The following is a 15,297-nucleotide window of genomic DNA, read 5'->3' as shown; positions in this document are numbered from 1 at the left end:
GAATAACTTGATTTACAATCAGAAAATAAGTTATTGTTGTTGTATTTAACATTATGCTGCAGTTTGGTGTTCAGTAGTCTGGTAACAAGAGAGACTTCTTTTATCTTCTATCTAGGAGGAAGAGAAACGCCGCTCAGCCAGGAAGTCAATCCAGGAGATTCTTCCACACAAGTCCATCATGAATTGGATCTGTTACACAGCGACTTCATCGACAATCGGGAGGTTTGTTCTCACAGCACACATTTAGTGGCCGAGACCAGAGGGCCGTGGTGCCGTCTCCACAAAAGGGGTGAACCCCAGTGAGAAGATGATCAGACCCAGTGGGCTCTCTAAAGTGAGGAAGGCTGAGAGGGAGAGGAAGATGAAAGAAGTAGAAATCAGAGGTGATGCACAGAAACACATGTGCACAGCGCTGCCACAGGTGGAAGGAACTGAGACAGAAGAACATATGCAGGAACTGCAAAGTCTGCGGAAAAGGTGACCAAACATCATCCAGACTGAAGAGCTGGATGAAGTTGAAGATATTGCAGTTTTTGCCAAGGAGAAGATGGATGAACTCAAGGAGCCAAAAAAAAAGATGAGACCATTCGGAGATGCTTTCTGAATTGGGTAAATTAATTGCTACATCACCCCATAGCTGCTGCATGGGGAAGGTCGCCAGAAAGTACAGGAAACAGTCGGGCAATGACATCACCAGAAGTAAGAAATTCCACTGAAAATTATTCTTATCGCTTTAATTCTTTTTCATTCCCCTGCAGTAAACCATTAAGCTATCATGTTGCCCTGTGAAACACACTCCTACTTTACTGTTCTACCATATAATTCTTCTCCTCTGGTCTCTTCTTCTACTGGCGTAGCTTCCTACAAGACTCAACCAACGAGTCGAGCCTTTGAAACTTCTGGACGCTCACCGGGAAGTCCAGAGAAACCAGAAAGAGGCGCTGAAACAGAAGGAAGACGAACGCTGTGAGAAGCGGACGGCTGAACTTGGCCTGAGCGTCAGTCAGCTTTATATGAGTGTGTATTGCTTTCAGGGGATTTCACGAGTGTTTAAATACATAACTGTACTCAGTAACTCAGTGGTTAGCACAGTCGTCTATGTGGAATTTGCGTGTTCTCTTCCCTGTGCCGGTGGATGTTTCCTCAGGGATTTGCTCCTGCTTCCTCCCACAGTTCAAACACATGCACAATGTTTGCCATTCTGTATGGAACACCTATTTAATGTCTGTCCTGGGAGAGGACTCCACTCTTTTTCCTTTGTGGAGTTTTTACATATCCAAATCCAGGGTCTAGGGAGAGAAGTTGTTTGAAATACATTGCTGAATGCTGTAGGTTTCATTCATAGAGATTTAGTGTGTGTGTGTGTGTGTGTGTGTCCGTAGTCCGCCCTTCCTGTTGGAGGCCTTAAATAAACATTTCTGTAAACCCAAAATATTTTGTAGTGATTACAACTATGTATACATTTGTAATCTGACGATGTATCGTCCTTCTGAACCACTCAGGAAGTGATGTTTCCGCCTAAGCGGGTGTGCGTGTAGAGCCCTGTTCTGCTGGTTGGATATCATTGCTAGCTCAGGGATTCCTGTGCACATTAGCGGCTGTATGAGTTGTGGAGTTTTTGTTTTGTGTGTGTGTATACGCTGCTCTCCCTCCCCCTATCTCCATAACCCCCGTCTCCCTCTCGCCCTTTTTGTCCCAGCATGGCTGCAGGATGGCTGCCCTGTGGACTCTCTCTCCGCTGCTCTCCGCCGGTCTGTTTTGGCCTGCGTGTTTGGCCCTGACGAACCTGCCCCCCTCGCAGGGCTTCAACGGCAGCGATGGCAGCCTGTCCGTGGATCTGCCCATGGCTCTCAGGGTTTTCAGCGTGGACTATCACCACGTGCAGGCTCCCTTTGAGATCGTGCTGTGGATCATGCTGGCCTCACTGGCCAAGCTGGGTGAGCTTCAACTGCTCTAATGCTCATTCGTGAGAAGCCAACATCAGATAAGATGACTATAAGAGGAGGTTAGATGTTGTCTGAAGCTGCTTCACAGTTATGTGACGGCATGTAGGAGTTACTTTACCAACTACTGTATGAGTACAGTAATCCAAGTGGTTTACCAACATCATTATCATTTTTTAATTTCACATTTACAATATAAAAGCACACAGGAAACAAAAACAGAGAATCTCAAAGAGAACCTCCTTCTCAGACCTGCCAATCTCTGCACATTGTGCGTAGCAGGCACACATTTAGACGTCAAAGAACTGGTAGGAGTTCTTACTTTAAGGTACGCTCAAAGAGGACAGTTTATTTTTATTAACACTTAATAAGCAATGGATACAAAATATAGCCAAGCTAATCTAGAGACATGGGATCATTGTTTGTTCTCCTACCAATATAAGACGAGGCTTTCCCTCGTACAATAGCTTTTAATGTCGGTCACGGCACACTGTGTTGACCTAGAAGTTACTGGAGGAAACCCACCAAGTCATTCAGCATTCAGGTCAGAAGTCGTCTTTATATATAGAATATATAAAGCTAATTTAAGCATCCCATTACTACCCCGCTGTGTGCATATTATATGGTGTGTATTAGCTTTTGGTGGAGCTCCACATCTGTGCTTTCAGTCAAAAAAATCAAACAGGGTTGAATCCAATTAGCATGACGCCTTTTATCTTCTCCGTCTCTAACCTCCAGGTTTCCACTGGTCGGGTCGCCTCCCAGCAGTGGTGCCAGAGAGCTGTCTCCTCATCATGGTGGGCCTCCTGGTCGGAGGGGTGATCTATGGCGTTCGCCACTCTGCTCCCCCGACTCTCAGCGCTGACGCTTTCTTCCTCTTTCTGCTCCCGCCCATCGTCTTAGACGCAGGATACTTCCTGCCAGGGAGGCTGTTCTTTGAGAACCTCGGCACCATCCTCTGGTAGGTACACACTCAATGTTCTGGGCCTGTTTCCAAGATGGGAAGAATACACTTTGTCTTATACCTTTTTCACACATTATTTGAGTTTTTTATTTTTTAGTACAGGAAAAAAATCCAACATATGTAAAGAATGCGCAACACATTTTCCATCTGAATAATAAAGCATCAATGATTCCTGAAAGAAGCAGATGAAAATAAAATGTGTCGACATTCAAATATCCCAGAGGATAATTCTTTGTTGATCCCCGATTTGTCATCTAGTGTCACTGCCGGGTCAAAATGCCTCAGATTATTTATGCTTTATCGTACACATAAAATTAAAAGTTGTCTTTGGCACAAGTCTGTGGTATATGGCACACGCTATACAACAATACTCAACAATTATACATCAAAAAAGGCCCAAACGCACTGAAAGTGTCTGACACGCATGTATTGAAGTACACCTATTGTTTTAAATGGCCGAGCACGTACCAAAAACGCCTCTACTCCGACCTTGTTTCATTTTTGAAGCGTCAAATGAGGACCCAGCTTTAAGAGAGAGCTTAAAGCAATAAAAGCCATAAAAGCAATAAAAGTTCACAGCCTCAACTGTACTTTTTGTTTAGCACTAATTTTCACATATTGGCATGTTAACACACTAAACTTACAACATCAAAATGTTAACATTGTCATTGTGAGCGGGTTATCATGGGTATGTTAGCATTTAGCATTACCAAAGGGGTGACTTACAGTAGAGAAATGATCACTCTGCTCAGGAGTTCCTCTTATCTCTGGAGTGTTTTTGCATCTTTCATATCATTGCTTTGGTTTTTATGACCCACAGCTTTACTCTTTCGGTTCAGTCTTCACTACTCTCGTCATCGTTGTTTCTTTGATGTTATCTTGAGCGCCTTGCCGAGCGGTATCCTTCCCTTTTTTCCTACGAAGCTGCTGATTGTGCCCACATCTCCAGGTACGCGGTGCTGGGAACCCTGTGGAACGTGTTGGGCATCGGCCTGTCTCTGTACGCCGTGTGTCTGCTGGCCCCGAGCTCTCTGGGAGACATCTCTCTGCTCCACTGCCTGCTGTTCGGCTCTCTGATCGCTGCCGTCGACCCCGTGGCCGTGCTCTCCGTCTTCCAGGAGATGCATGTGAACGAGCAGCTTCACATCCTGGTGTTTGGAGAGTCGCTGCTCAACGACGCCGTTACTGTGGTGAGGGCGGAGGTGGTTTACCAGGTGGTCTAGAAAATAGAATACCTTCTGTACTGTGCATGATGCATCTCTCTTCCTCCCAGGTGCTCTACAGGCTGTTTGAGTCCTTCCTCCGCCTGCCGTCAGTGTCGGGGCTGGATGTGTTGCTGGGAGGGTGCAGGGTTTTGGTGGTGGGCCTCGGGGGCCTGTTTGTAGGCCTCTTCTTCGGCCTGGTGGCGGCCCTCACCTCACGGTTCACCTCCAGAGCCCAAGTCATTGCCCCGCTCTTTGTCTTCCTCTACTCCTACTTGTCCTACCTGACCTCAGAGATGCTTCACCTCTCCGGTATCGTGGCGTGAGTGCTGCCGAGTGTCAACTTACACCCCAAAACATGATTTTGAAAACATTTAGCTTGGTGAAATCTTAATTACATCTTTTCCTGCAGCATTGTGACTTGTGCTGTGACCATGAAGCAGTATGTGGAGGCTAATGTGTCCGAGCGCAGCAACACCAGCATCCAGTACTTCCTGAAGATGTGGAGCAGCGTGAGTGAAACCCTCATCTTCATCTTTCTGGGCGTGTCCACAATACAGGATGTCCACATGTGGAGCTGGCCCTTCGTCTGCTCCACACTGCTGCTCTGCCTCGTCTGGAGGGCCACAGGTAGAATGAATAAACCTTTGCTGAATATTTCACTTTTGTACCAATGATGCTTTTGGCCAGAAGCTTGATTATCAGTTGTCAGGATAGAGGAATCAACCAATGTTACTTCCTCTGTAGGTGTTCTCCTGCTGACTGCTGTGGTGAACACGCTCCGGAGGAACACCGTGACCTTTCGAGATCAGTTCATTATTGCCTACGGAGGCATGAGAGGGGCAATCTGCTTTTCCCTCGTCTTCCTGATTGACGACTTCCCGAAGAAAAGACTCTTCATCACAACCACCATCGTGGTCATCCTCTTCACTGTCTTCGTACAGGTGGGAGAATAACTTCACTTGTGAATTTTGATGAAAGACAAAGGTTTTTTTTTCAGATAGAAGCTTTTGTTCTTTTATTTGTTGAGTTGTTTTTGTCTGGTTTCCAGGGGATGACTATTAAGCCTCTAGTAGAGCTGCTGGATGTGAAGAGGAAGAAGAAAGCTTTGCCTTCTGTCAGCGAGGAGATCCACAGCAGGGTGAGAAATGGCAGCGAGGTACAGCGAGGTGCTGAGCCTGCAATATGGTCCGTAAGGAATACAGCACTGGTAATGCATCAGTAGTGTGTTGTATTGTAGGTGACATCAAAATAATCATTCAGGTGCCACATACTTACACATCAGCTGTTTTTATAGTAATAAAGTACTATAAAATATAGTAATTTTTTTGTATATGACATTTCAGTATAACAATGTAAAACATTTTAACAAACCAAGATTAAATGATTTGCTATTACTTGCACATTATCTAAAATGATATGAGGCGAGAGAAATCTATGCCTGATGCTCACATCGTGTCTCCTCGTAGCTCATTGATCACCTGCTGGCAGGCATAGAGGACGTGGTCGGCTACTGGGGGCAGCACTACTGGAAAGACAAGTTAGTTTTTCTTCACATTTTCTTCACCTTGTATGTGTGTGTGCATGTGTTTTATCCTGAAAGTTTTTGCACGCCCACAAAAAATAGGACCTGAAATGACCAGGAGGTGGCAGCAAAATACCACATGCAAAAGTCCCTGATCATTTCCCAGTCAGGACTCAGGAATAATGAATGATATTTATTTTGTGTGTGCGTGAGGTTTGAGCAGTTCAACAGGAAGTACCTTCGGCGTTTCCTGATCCGTGAGGACCACCAGGCTCACTCCAGCATCCTCAGAGTTCACCAGGAGCTGGAGAGAAGGGAGCAGAGGGGAGACGAGGAGGCACCCCCACTGTGAGAACATATATTTTTACCTTGTGTCAGCGACTCTCGTCGTAAGAGTTGACTGCATCTGTTTGAAAGTCAAATGTTACAGAATATCTCCGCCTACCCCGTTAATTCCAGGGCATCTTCCTACTTAAAACCCCAATCATGCCACTGAAAACTGATTAGATATCAGTTTTTACGACACAGTTTTTGCCTCACTTTTAGAGTGGACCCTCGCTCCCCCAGCCGTCCCCTCTTACCAGAGGAGATGGACAGCATCAGGCGTATTCTCTCCAGAAACCTACAAAGCTTCAACAACAAGGTAAATTGACAGCGTTGGGGTTTTGATAAAAGGGATCAGTGAACGTGCGCTATAGTACTCTTCACCTATACTGCTTTGTTGTGACCCCAGCAGACACCAGCTTACAGCAGACACACTTTGCACCAGGACGCCACCGCGGGCAGAACAAGGAAGCCTCTTCACAGGCACCAGAGTCTGGGAGAGAGGAGCACAAATAATACACAGGTAGGTCACGTATCCATGAAAACAAAAGTCATTCAGTCTCATTTCCTCAAACATTTCAACTAATTACGGGGAAAAATTCTTTCAAAATGCTCCATATTGTTACCAGTTTTAGGTAATTATAAAACATGAATGATTTTATCCTCAGAAATGTCTCACAAAAATGTTTTCTAATCGTCTTAGGATATCTTTTCAAAACCAACCAATTACCGTACAGTGTGATCTTACTTCTGTGACAGGGGGAGGATGGAGAGTTCAACGGCTCACGCAGAGTGAGAGCAGGACTCAGCAGGTCTCACACAGGTAAAGTGAAAGACACAAATGCATAAAAAAAAACACATATTAGACAAAATGTGCAGTTTTGTTTCACCTCTCAGGCTTCCAGTACTCACTACAAACACTCAGAAGATAGACACGTCATAAGATCGTCTCTCGTCTCTCTCTACCTCCTGACCTTTCACCTTGTGGGCCTTGAGCTCACTTGCAGCCTCTCCTCTCTTGGCAGTGTGCTCCATGAGCCCGAGGCCTGTCCCCCTGGACTCATCGGTCCCAGCGCCTTCAGCTCAGACCAGAAGACCAGTGGATCCACAATCTCCCGCTGCCAGAGAGGAGCACATCTCTCCGCAACATCAAGAAGCCCCTGCGGGTAGAACGGCAAAGAAACAACTCAGCTTTGTTCTGGAAAGCGAGAAGCAGCAATGAAGGAGAAATGCAAACCAGTGAATTCAGTCATTTCAAAAGTGATAAGTACCTCATATTCATTTAGCCATAGAGTTGTGGGTTTCAAGACTGGGTTGTTAAAAGTTTTCAATTTCATGGATATTTTCCAATTAAAACTTTTGAAATGTACGAAATAATTCCCCTTCTGGTTTCATAATTTTGAGTGTTTGCCGGCTCCGTGTTTCACCTCATGAGCACCTTTGCTGGAGGGTCATTTGCATCTCTGCTCTAATTCATTTTCAAAGTGGCGCTCAAAAGTGTAACACCCACCTCAGAAATACCTCGAAGTCACAAATGCTGATACTCGCTGTCCACATTACGAGCACACACACAAACCAATCCCTCCTCACCTCGTTTCCTTCATAAATGCACAGCACACCCACGGGTAATTTGACAAGGACAGGCTTACTGCTTCCTAAAATAACTCCTATCCCCCCCCGCCTGACCTCCTCGGTTACTGGAGCTTCTTCCCCCCCCCCCCCACAGCTCCCAGCATGCCAGGGAGTGGCTGGGAGAGGCCGACTGTTTTCTTTAGGTCTGGGGCTGGGCAGAGAGTGGCAGAGTGGACACCAGTGAGGAGCCGAGGAGTAACTGACCTGAAGCAGACTGAAAGCTGAGGGGAAAGAGCACAGTGAAGGCGCTTCTAGGCTGGAGTTATGAGGGTGGGAGCTGCGACCTTGGCTGGGGGGATATTTGGGCTTGTAGGGACTCTGTGTTTCTTCCTCGCCTTTGGTACGGACTACTGGCTGGTGGCCAGTGACGACTGTGGACCGTATACATGGCCGACGCAAACAACGCTGACAAAAGATGCCAATGGGACTGAGGTAGGACAGATACATGTGTGCACATATCGTATATATTCACTAACACCAACCCATGCAGTGAACGCAAACCTGACCGCTGTCACAATCGGGCAGTGACGTCCAACTAAACAAATGCATATAATAATAGTCGCAGCATCACATGTGAGAACCACGAAAAGACCAATGTGGAATCTGTTCAGACGCTGTGTGCACCGCACGCGATGCCACTATAGGATATTTAAAGAGGTACCAAAATAATTTAGTTCGGTAACTTCTTTTTAAAGTTGGAGGACTCAAAGAGCAACAGATTTAAAAGAGAAAGGACCAAATCAATGCAGCAGAGATCAAGGCATCCCACAGTCACTTTCAGTTTGACTTAAGTGACTTTAAGTACAGTCCAGCTCCCAAAACACTGGATCCTACACTTCCCATAATGCATCCAATAGCAACTTTTTATCCATGTCTGCTAGACACCCATGTCTTTAAAGCATCGTTTTGTAATGCAGGCTTTTACATCTATATTTCTCCATTAGGCTGTAATTGGGCACATGGGTGCTTTAAGCGGAATGCTAAATTAGCATGCTAACATTCTCACAACGGAATTGCTAACACGCTGAGGTTAAGAAGATATATATTAATTTAGTGTTTTAGCATGGTAGCATTTGCTAATTAGCACAAAACACAAAGTACAGCTGAGGCTGATGGGATTGTCAGTCTGATGACATCATTGGGGTGAATGTCTCAGACTTGACAACGCTCCTCAAGAGCCGTCATACAACTGTTTTCACAGGCAGTAGTAGTACGCCACCAGTCAGTTGATCCTCGTGTGTGGACTCGGTGGAGTGCCCCTTCAATTTCCCAGTTTATTCTTCCATGCCACATTTGTGAGAAAGTTCACAAAATGCAAAGTAAGGGGTATATTTATAAAAGCTGATCCCCCCCCCCCCCCCCCCCCCCCCCCGCCACACAGCACAATTTATTTTCAATAAAAGAGGATGATTAAAGCTGCCTTGTGTTATTCAGCGCCATCAATCATGTTTCTGACAAGCAAATGGAGAGTATCGCTCATGCGTGTTTCATAAGTTCCCCCCTCGAAAAAACCTCACGGACGAGCGGGCCATAATCAGAACCACGTTTGACGCCGTGGCACAGCTGACGCACAGAATCGCACACACACACACACAGCGGCTAACAGACACGCGTTGACAAAGCTGACAGACATTTAAGGTTCTTCCAGCTTCAGACATCTGAGTGTCCATCTCTCTCTGTTTACGTGCTGATGTGTCTCTCTCTCTCTCATTTAGATCCAGTCAGTGGAAGCTGTCACTGCTTCTCCTCCATCGCTCACTCTGCACCACGAGGGCTTCTTCTGGCGATGTGTGTTTCAGGTGGAGCCCACAGCGCACGCAACGCTGGCCACTCTCTTCAGTACGTACGCCTTTCCAAGGAGGCAAAGGGTTTTCGTTGGAGTTTGTCCAATGCGGTCGCATGTCTCATACTTAGCAGTGTGGTCCGCTTGTCATACTAACAAGTGCAGGAAAGAAAAATGCCTATAATTTGGATATTTGACAGAAAATATAGAGGAGAGCACGAAGAATGTGTGAGCGTTTATTTCGGTTTGTGGGGTGTTTTTTGGGGCTTTTCTCCAAATTTCTCTACATTGTTTTTTTTTTCACTCTGTTATTTTTTTCCTTCCTCAGACCTAAAAGACTTTTCTCTTTACCTTTTTATTCATCATGTAGCAAACCAGCCAGAATCCAAGGTGTGCATCCATGGGTACCTCTTCCCTCTGCCCGTTGCACTTGGACAGGTTCCTCATCCAAGTTATGATGCTTCAGCAGGTAATGCTCTCTCTCTCTCACGTCTTTACAATCAGGTGACAAACTAAAGGAAAACAAACTGTACAACTTCCATATATGACGGCTGACTGAATGGTTTGATGGGTATGAAAGGGATGCTATGGACTCCACAGTCACCACATCTCTATCAAGTTGATTACAGATTTATGACTAACTTACAGTTTTAACACAATTTTTCAGTTTACACTTGGCTGTTTAAAGTGAGGATAAGAATGAGAGTAAAATAAGCTTAAGTTCCCAAATCACAAACTTTAAACAGTAACAGTGAGAAGCTGTTTATCGTCATGGCTTCAAAGAGCATGTAAATAAAATGGTGTTCATATTTCCTATTTCTTATCCTTACAAGTCAAGGTCTTAGCTAGAATTTTAGAAATACTGAGGTCATGGGTCAAAGTCCCCCCCCCCCCCCACCCACCCACACACACACACACACTGACACACACGCACGCACACATTCCCAAATTAAAGACTCTACACTGCCAAAAATAAGAATCTAGTTAAGAAAACTACTGCGTGTGTTTTTAAGGAATAGTTTGAGATCTTGGGAAGTACACCAAAAGTATTCACTTTCTTTTCAAGAGTTAGATAATAAGACTGACACGACTCTCATGTATATAAATATGTAGCTACAACCTTAGCTTAGCAAAAACACAGCAAGCACGGAGACACAGTTGGCCCGTCTCTGTCCACAGGTGACAAAATCCACCCATCAGCACCTCCAAATCTCACCAATTAACACGTTACATCGTGTTTGTTTGATTTGAAAGAAGTCACCGCACCCAACCAAGAAATAGTCCGGCATATACCTCTGTGTTCAACGAATGAGATATAATGTGTTAGTTCGTGAGCTTTAGAGGGTCTGATAGGTTCTCTTTACCTTTCACAAAATGTCCAACAATGTGTTTATATGCAGAATGTCACTCCCGTTAGGTTGCCCAAATTTGCATCAAAACCATGTGCCAGCATCCAAAGCCCCATGCTATATCCACCAACAAGAACTGTGACTGCTCTGATGGCGGCCTGTTTGTATCGCTTGCAGTGTTTCGGGGTTTCTGGACCGTGCTGATAATCCTCGGCCTGGTGGCAGCTCTAACTGGAGGCTTCCTCTTGGTGTGCGGTGTCCCCTTCTTCAGCCACAAACTGTACAAGCTGGGCGGTGCTTTCCTCATCGCTGCTGGTAAGACATAGTCTGTGTACATGTGTGGTGTTTAGAACCACGGTATTCATCTGCAGCTGGAAATAGGCTCTCAGGGGAGTAGGTGATCGCACAGACACCAACACATGTTGCAGCCACTGCTGCTGTCAGCTGTTGGTACCCGTCACATGACACATGACACACAAAACCCGACACACGGGGCAGCAGATGTCCCGGCGCAGTAGTGTCGCTATAACAACAGCAGGGTTCAAACACTGCTGCCGTGGTAACAGTGGAGATGAGTCGGAGCTGCATTCCTCTGGTGTTACTCGGCAGCAGTGATAGCCTCTATCTGTCTGTCCCTGATACTCCTCATGTCACTCCCCAGCCTGCCTGTTCCTGTTCACGCTGCTGCTCTACGTGCTGTGGATGGAGGTGATGGACGTGAAGCGCTACGTCCTGCAGGAGCGAGGAGAGGCGTGTCCCCGCGCGCAGGTTTCCGTGCTCTACGGCCTGTCGTTCATGGTGGCGGCTGCCGGCGTGCCTCTGGAGCTCGTCTCTGGGATGGTCTTCATGCTGGTGGGCCGGGCGCTGTGTGCCAGCAAGTGAGCGTGCCGTCTGGCCTGTAGGGGAAGAGAGGACTGACCTTTTTTTTTTCTTCTGTGTCCCGCACTGGGACTCAGCAGCACACTTGTGGCATGTAAATACTGGCTGGAACGCCACGATCAATATAACAGCACCACCCTTTGGATGTGAAGAGAGACAGTCAGAGACACTGGTTTTCAGTTTTCTGTAACTTTCTTTGCTTTATTTCCATAAAAATCACTAATTGCTATAGAATAATATTATCACAATAGGTTTGTGTGATACCGGCATTAAGGAGCAATTAATGATGTGCCAAGATTATTTTTTATTTAATCAATATGGAATGGCATCCGACTGCCATTCAACAGATTTACGTTTGTTGTTTTTTTGTTTGTTATTAACGCTACAAATTGTGAGTCCATAGAGCGCAAGGTGAGAGCTGTATGAGTGAACCAGCTGTGTCCCCTGTCCTGATTTTGGCACACGATCAAAGTAGGCTAGCTGCAGCGGAGTGAGGTGGGAGGGAAGAATGGCCTGATGGACTGGAGACAGAAACGGTGGGTTTGCATTGAGGATGGAGGGGGGGGGGGGGGCAGGCAGGCAGAGAGAGAATTGGTGCTTGTAGGGGGGCACAAGGGGGCTTTGAGAAATGAACAGCTGTTTGTGGGTTTTGGTTGGTGTACAGCAGGCCAGCCACCTGCCTCCTTCACCCCAATCACATTTCAGTCCCCCATTGAAATCCTGACGCTTGCTCTGTTCTGTTTCTCTGTCCCACCCTACGTGTTCACGCAAACTTTACGGTATTTATACGATAATCTATTGACACAGACAAATGGACCCACGCCCTTAAATAGGAAGCGCAGACTTGTCATTGTATCGTAACCGCTACACCATTACATCATCCTGCTTTTTCATTGGTCTGAATGGGCAGCGGGTGGAAACAAGCGTGTGGACTCTCAATCGCACATATCAGCTTTCATCTGCTTTACTGTGGAGCAGGAGGTGCTAAGGGGGGGGGCGGGGGGGTGCTTCAAAGACCTCACTGATCAAACACATAAAAACACACGTTCAATCACATAGACACACACACATGCTGTGATCAAACTGTCCTGAACACGCCAGTGTTAATTATTGAAATAGATCTAACCTATGTTGAGACAGTGTACCTCACAGTGCGATGCTGTCATGTAGCACCATAGCCACCAAGTGCTAAAGGTCAGCTGAGTCTACCTGTGATGTCAGCCGATACCCTCTCATTTTGGTACGTTGTAGTCTTTTACACGATTGTTTGTTGGTAAGTTAGCATGTTTTTCTTATGTCTGTAATGATAATTCACGATAAGCATGACAGATATATGACATATAGAACATTTCGTGTCATTTGTCTGCCACAGCTTGATTGCTGCCTTCCTTGGCTTGGACACTTGAACAGTTTTAATCTCAACGAGGCTTTCGTGATAAAGTGTGCTTTCATTTTTTGTGTTTGTTGAATAGTTTGTGTTTCAGTAAACAAAACAATAAATATATGTCTATAAACCTCTAAAAGAATAACTTCTCATCTCATCTTTTAAGCTGGGAATTCTAATGTTTGAGTTCAGTTGTAATCAAATAGCATTTCAACCACGAGAAAACACTCCACTCCTGTTCTGAAGAACCCGAAAGAAAGAAACGGAAAAAAGTTGCCAAGTAGAAAGATAAAATAGAGACAAAAATAATAACATCTGTAACTCAACCTGAAAAATCTGACATTTGCAAGTTGATTGAGAGATTAATCTGTTTACATTTAAAGATACAGAAAAAAAACTGCAAGGAGAGGGATCATTTTCTCTCTATCTGTCTCTGATCTCAAAACAATGGAGCGAAATGAAATGTGGTTTGTGGTTCATTTAAATGACGTTTAATATGTCAACAGCAGCATGTCCTCCAATAACTCGCTTACTTATCGCTGCAAACTATTTTCATTTAAAGTATTGAAGTATAACATTTGTGTCCCTATCTGTTGACAGCAAGATCTGTATTACTGTAACCAGAACATTGTTTATGGAAAGATCACGTCACTGCTTTTCATATTGCTCAACGCCACCAAAGCAATCCCTTTGACCTCTGTTGTTCTGAGGTGACTACAGAAGTGTCTCTAAACCTCTGCTCCTAAAGTTGAACTATCTTGATGGCTAGATACTGCTAAAAGAGAAAAACAAGTTTTTGTGATTTTCATTTTCTTTTATCAGCATCTTCTGGCTGAACAGTAACAAAGATTAGGATCTCTTTTTTTTTTTTTTTTTTAAACAAGAGACGGAACAATTGCAATTGGAAAAAAGGCCACATTTTCTGATTGCAGTATATATGAGCTCACTTCAGTTGAACAACAGTTTTATACTTTTATTGGTACAAAAGGGACAGTTAACACCTCAAAGGATGTAAAGTGTCAGTTGGAGTACAAGCACTAAAAGGAGTTTCAGTGACAGTTGAATTGTCAACACTAAAAGGAGTTGTCGTGTCAGTTGCTGCTGAGACACTGAAAAGGGAATTGGAAATTTCAGTTGGGATGTAAGCTGTGAAAGCATGTGAGGCGGCAGTGGAAGTGTAACAGTAAAAAAAAGGGGGGGGGGGGGGTGTTACTGTTTAATGCTTTGTTTCTTTACGAAGTCGTACAAGTGCCAAAATAAGACTACTGACAGCGACTGGCAGCAGCTAAGTCCAAGCCTATGACGCATAGCCACTGATAGGCCAGCAGTGGTAAATGAGATGCCAGTGGTGTGCTTGTCACTGACATTCCTCCTAACTCACAAGCCTAGTTTGGGACCGTCTTATCCGCTGCATGGCTGACAGTCCCCGACGCTTCCCATTGCAAAGATTAAGGAGGCAGCTGTGCGTTGCTCTTTAATGGAGATGGGACGTTTATCAGTGTACGACTGGCCAGGCAATGCTGGCTCTCTGAACAGGCCTACAGGGCACAGGCCCAGGGGCCCAAAGTGTCAGGGGCCCCCTGGTCTTCACCTACAAAATGTCACTCAAAAGAGACACGTATACCAACCAGGATAAGACTCAAATTGACCACAAAGAAACATAAAAACAACCACAAAGAGACATGACACAGCAACAAAGAAACACAAAGTGAACAAAAAGAGACATTAAACACCAAACAAAGAGACACACAATGGCTACAGAGAGACCCAAAACAGCAACAACATTTTTAAGATCTTTAAAGTCTCTGTGTCTGAGAGGCGGTGGGGCCTTTTGCATATCTAGGTCCAGGGGCCCATTGTCTCATAATCCGCCCATGGCCATTACCTGATACCAGTCACAGAAAACGGTCACGGTCCAGGCCCCGGCCCGTTCCAAGACACATGCTTTACTCAGTTTTCTGGGTAACTTTGCTGAGTCTAACCCACAAAGCCCTTACATCTGGAGGATGGATTGATGACCAAGTGCTTGTGATGGCTGTTAATCCATGCAAATTGCATTTTTCTCAAACATGCTCCCGATTAACAGTCGGTCCACTTCACTTAATTCATGGCTGAGGCCGAATTCCCCCAATCAGCCAGCAGAGGGCTCTCCAGCTCTCCTCTTCAAAAAGGCACATCTCCCGTGCATGGAGGGACACAAGGGTAAAGAATACGAGGGAGCATGTGAGTGTAGAAGGAAAGGAACGTGAAGGAAAGGAAAGGAAGCAATTACTGAGCCGAGTATTGAGCTAGAACCCCGGCTTGTTCAGTGA

General features: G+C 45.4%; 2 protein-coding genes across 2 annotated transcripts; both read left to right on the top strand.

The window, feature by feature from the left end:
• Window positions 1–1,678: 1,678 nt before the first annotated feature.
• LOC142963099 (sodium/hydrogen exchanger 2-like) lies at window positions 1,679–7,180 on the top strand. Its single transcript, XM_076103805.1, has 13 exons — window positions 1,679–1,937; window positions 2,682–2,904; window positions 3,857–4,097; window positions 4,181–4,431; window positions 4,522–4,739; window positions 4,857–5,053; window positions 5,161–5,250; window positions 5,579–5,649; window positions 5,848–5,982; window positions 6,181–6,277; window positions 6,368–6,481; window positions 6,718–6,781; window positions 6,984–7,180. Exons 1-13 carry the CDS (start codon window positions 1,712–1,714, stop codon window positions 7,178–7,180), a joined length of 2,124 nt encoding a protein of 707 aa, XP_075959920.1. The 5' UTR covers window positions 1,679–1,711.
• Window positions 7,181–7,854: 674 nt separating this feature from the next.
• LOC142962625 (transmembrane protein 182-like) lies at window positions 7,855–12,117 on the top strand. The gene is made up of 5 exons (XM_076103211.1): window positions 7,855–8,022; window positions 9,306–9,429; window positions 9,744–9,842; window positions 10,900–11,037; window positions 11,384–12,117. Exons 1-5 carry the CDS (start codon window positions 7,855–7,857, stop codon window positions 11,602–11,604), a joined length of 750 nt encoding a protein of 249 aa, XP_075959326.1. The 3' UTR covers window positions 11,605–12,117.
• Window positions 12,118–15,297: the final 3,180 nt, after the last annotated feature.

The sequence above is a fragment of the Anarhichas minor genome, unplaced genomic scaffold, assembly GCF_050575085.1.
Source record: "Anarhichas minor isolate MPS153535 unplaced genomic scaffold, ASM5057508v1 ptg000028l, whole genome shotgun sequence".
Lineage (NCBI taxonomy): Eukaryota > Metazoa > Chordata > Actinopteri > Perciformes > Anarhichadidae > Anarhichas > Anarhichas minor.
Note: the sequence above shows the minus strand (reverse complement) of the source record. Positions and strands in the feature narration are given on the sequence as shown.

Coding starts and splice junctions, on each gene's coding strand:
- LOC142963099 (XM_076103805.1), top strand. CDS start 1,712: ATGGCTGCCCTGTGGACTCTCTCTCCGCTGCTCTCCGCCGGTCTGTTT. Junction 4,432..4,521: donor CACCTCTCCGGTATCGTGGC/GTGAGTGCTGCC, acceptor CTTTTCCTGCAG/CATTGTGACTTGTGCTGTGA. Junction 6,278..6,367: donor TACAAAGCTTCAACAACAAG/GTAAATTGACAG, acceptor TTGTGACCCCAG/CAGACACCAGCTTACAGCAG.
- LOC142962625 (XM_076103211.1), top strand. CDS start 7,855: ATGAGGGTGGGAGCTGCGACCTTGGCTGGGGGGATATTTGGGCTTGTA. Junction 9,430..9,743: donor AACGCTGGCCACTCTCTTCA/GTACGTACGCCT, acceptor TTCATCATGTAG/CAAACCAGCCAGAATCCAAG. Junction 11,038..11,383: donor TGCTTTCCTCATCGCTGCTG/GTAAGACATAGT, acceptor GTCACTCCCCAG/CCTGCCTGTTCCTGTTCACG.